Below are 401 nucleotides of genomic sequence, written 5' to 3'. Positions count from 1 at the left end.
GGCATTAAGTCTCCCCAGAACTGTGGCGTGATCGAGAGGCCCCCCAGCACCAACCAGCAGCAGCAGTCGTCACAGAAAAAGGTTCCTCAACCGTCGCAGCAGAACCAGAACCCTCAGGCCGCGCCGTCGGCGCCACAGCAGCAACAGCAGCCTTTGTCCCAGTGTAGCATGGGCAACGGCTTTACGTCCACTCCCATGATCATGGAGATTCCCGAGAGCGGCGGCGGGGGTCGGGCCCTCTACGAGCGCATGGGTCAGGATTTCGGCACGGGGGGCTACCCTCAGCCTTCGGCGACGTTCAGTCTGGCCAAACTCCAGCAGCTCACCAACACCATCATGGACCCCCACGCCATGCCTTACTCCCACTCTGCCTCCGTGACGTCGTACGCCACCAGCGTCTC

The 401-nt window shown here is 62.6% G+C and overlaps 1 protein-coding gene across 1 annotated transcript; it reads left to right on the top strand.

The window, feature by feature from the left end:
- Window positions 1-3: 3 nt before the first annotated feature.
- LOC107988273 (histone acetyltransferase KAT6A-like) lies at window positions 4-397 on the top strand (the record flags this gene model as incomplete). Its single annotated transcript, XM_017031160.1, has 1 exon — window positions 4-397. A coding segment is annotated over one exon (394 nt), but the record flags the coding sequence as incomplete, so codon positions are not given.
- Window positions 398-401: the final 4 nt, after the last annotated feature.

The sequence above is a fragment of the Cynoglossus semilaevis genome, unplaced genomic scaffold (assembly GCF_000523025.1).
Source record: "Cynoglossus semilaevis isolate Cse_v1.0 unplaced genomic scaffold, Cse_v1.0 C18686544, whole genome shotgun sequence".
NCBI lineage: Eukaryota > Metazoa > Chordata > Actinopteri > Pleuronectiformes > Cynoglossidae > Cynoglossus > Cynoglossus semilaevis.
The sequence above is the reverse complement of the archived record's forward strand: the minus strand, read 5'-3'. Positions and strand labels throughout refer to the sequence as shown.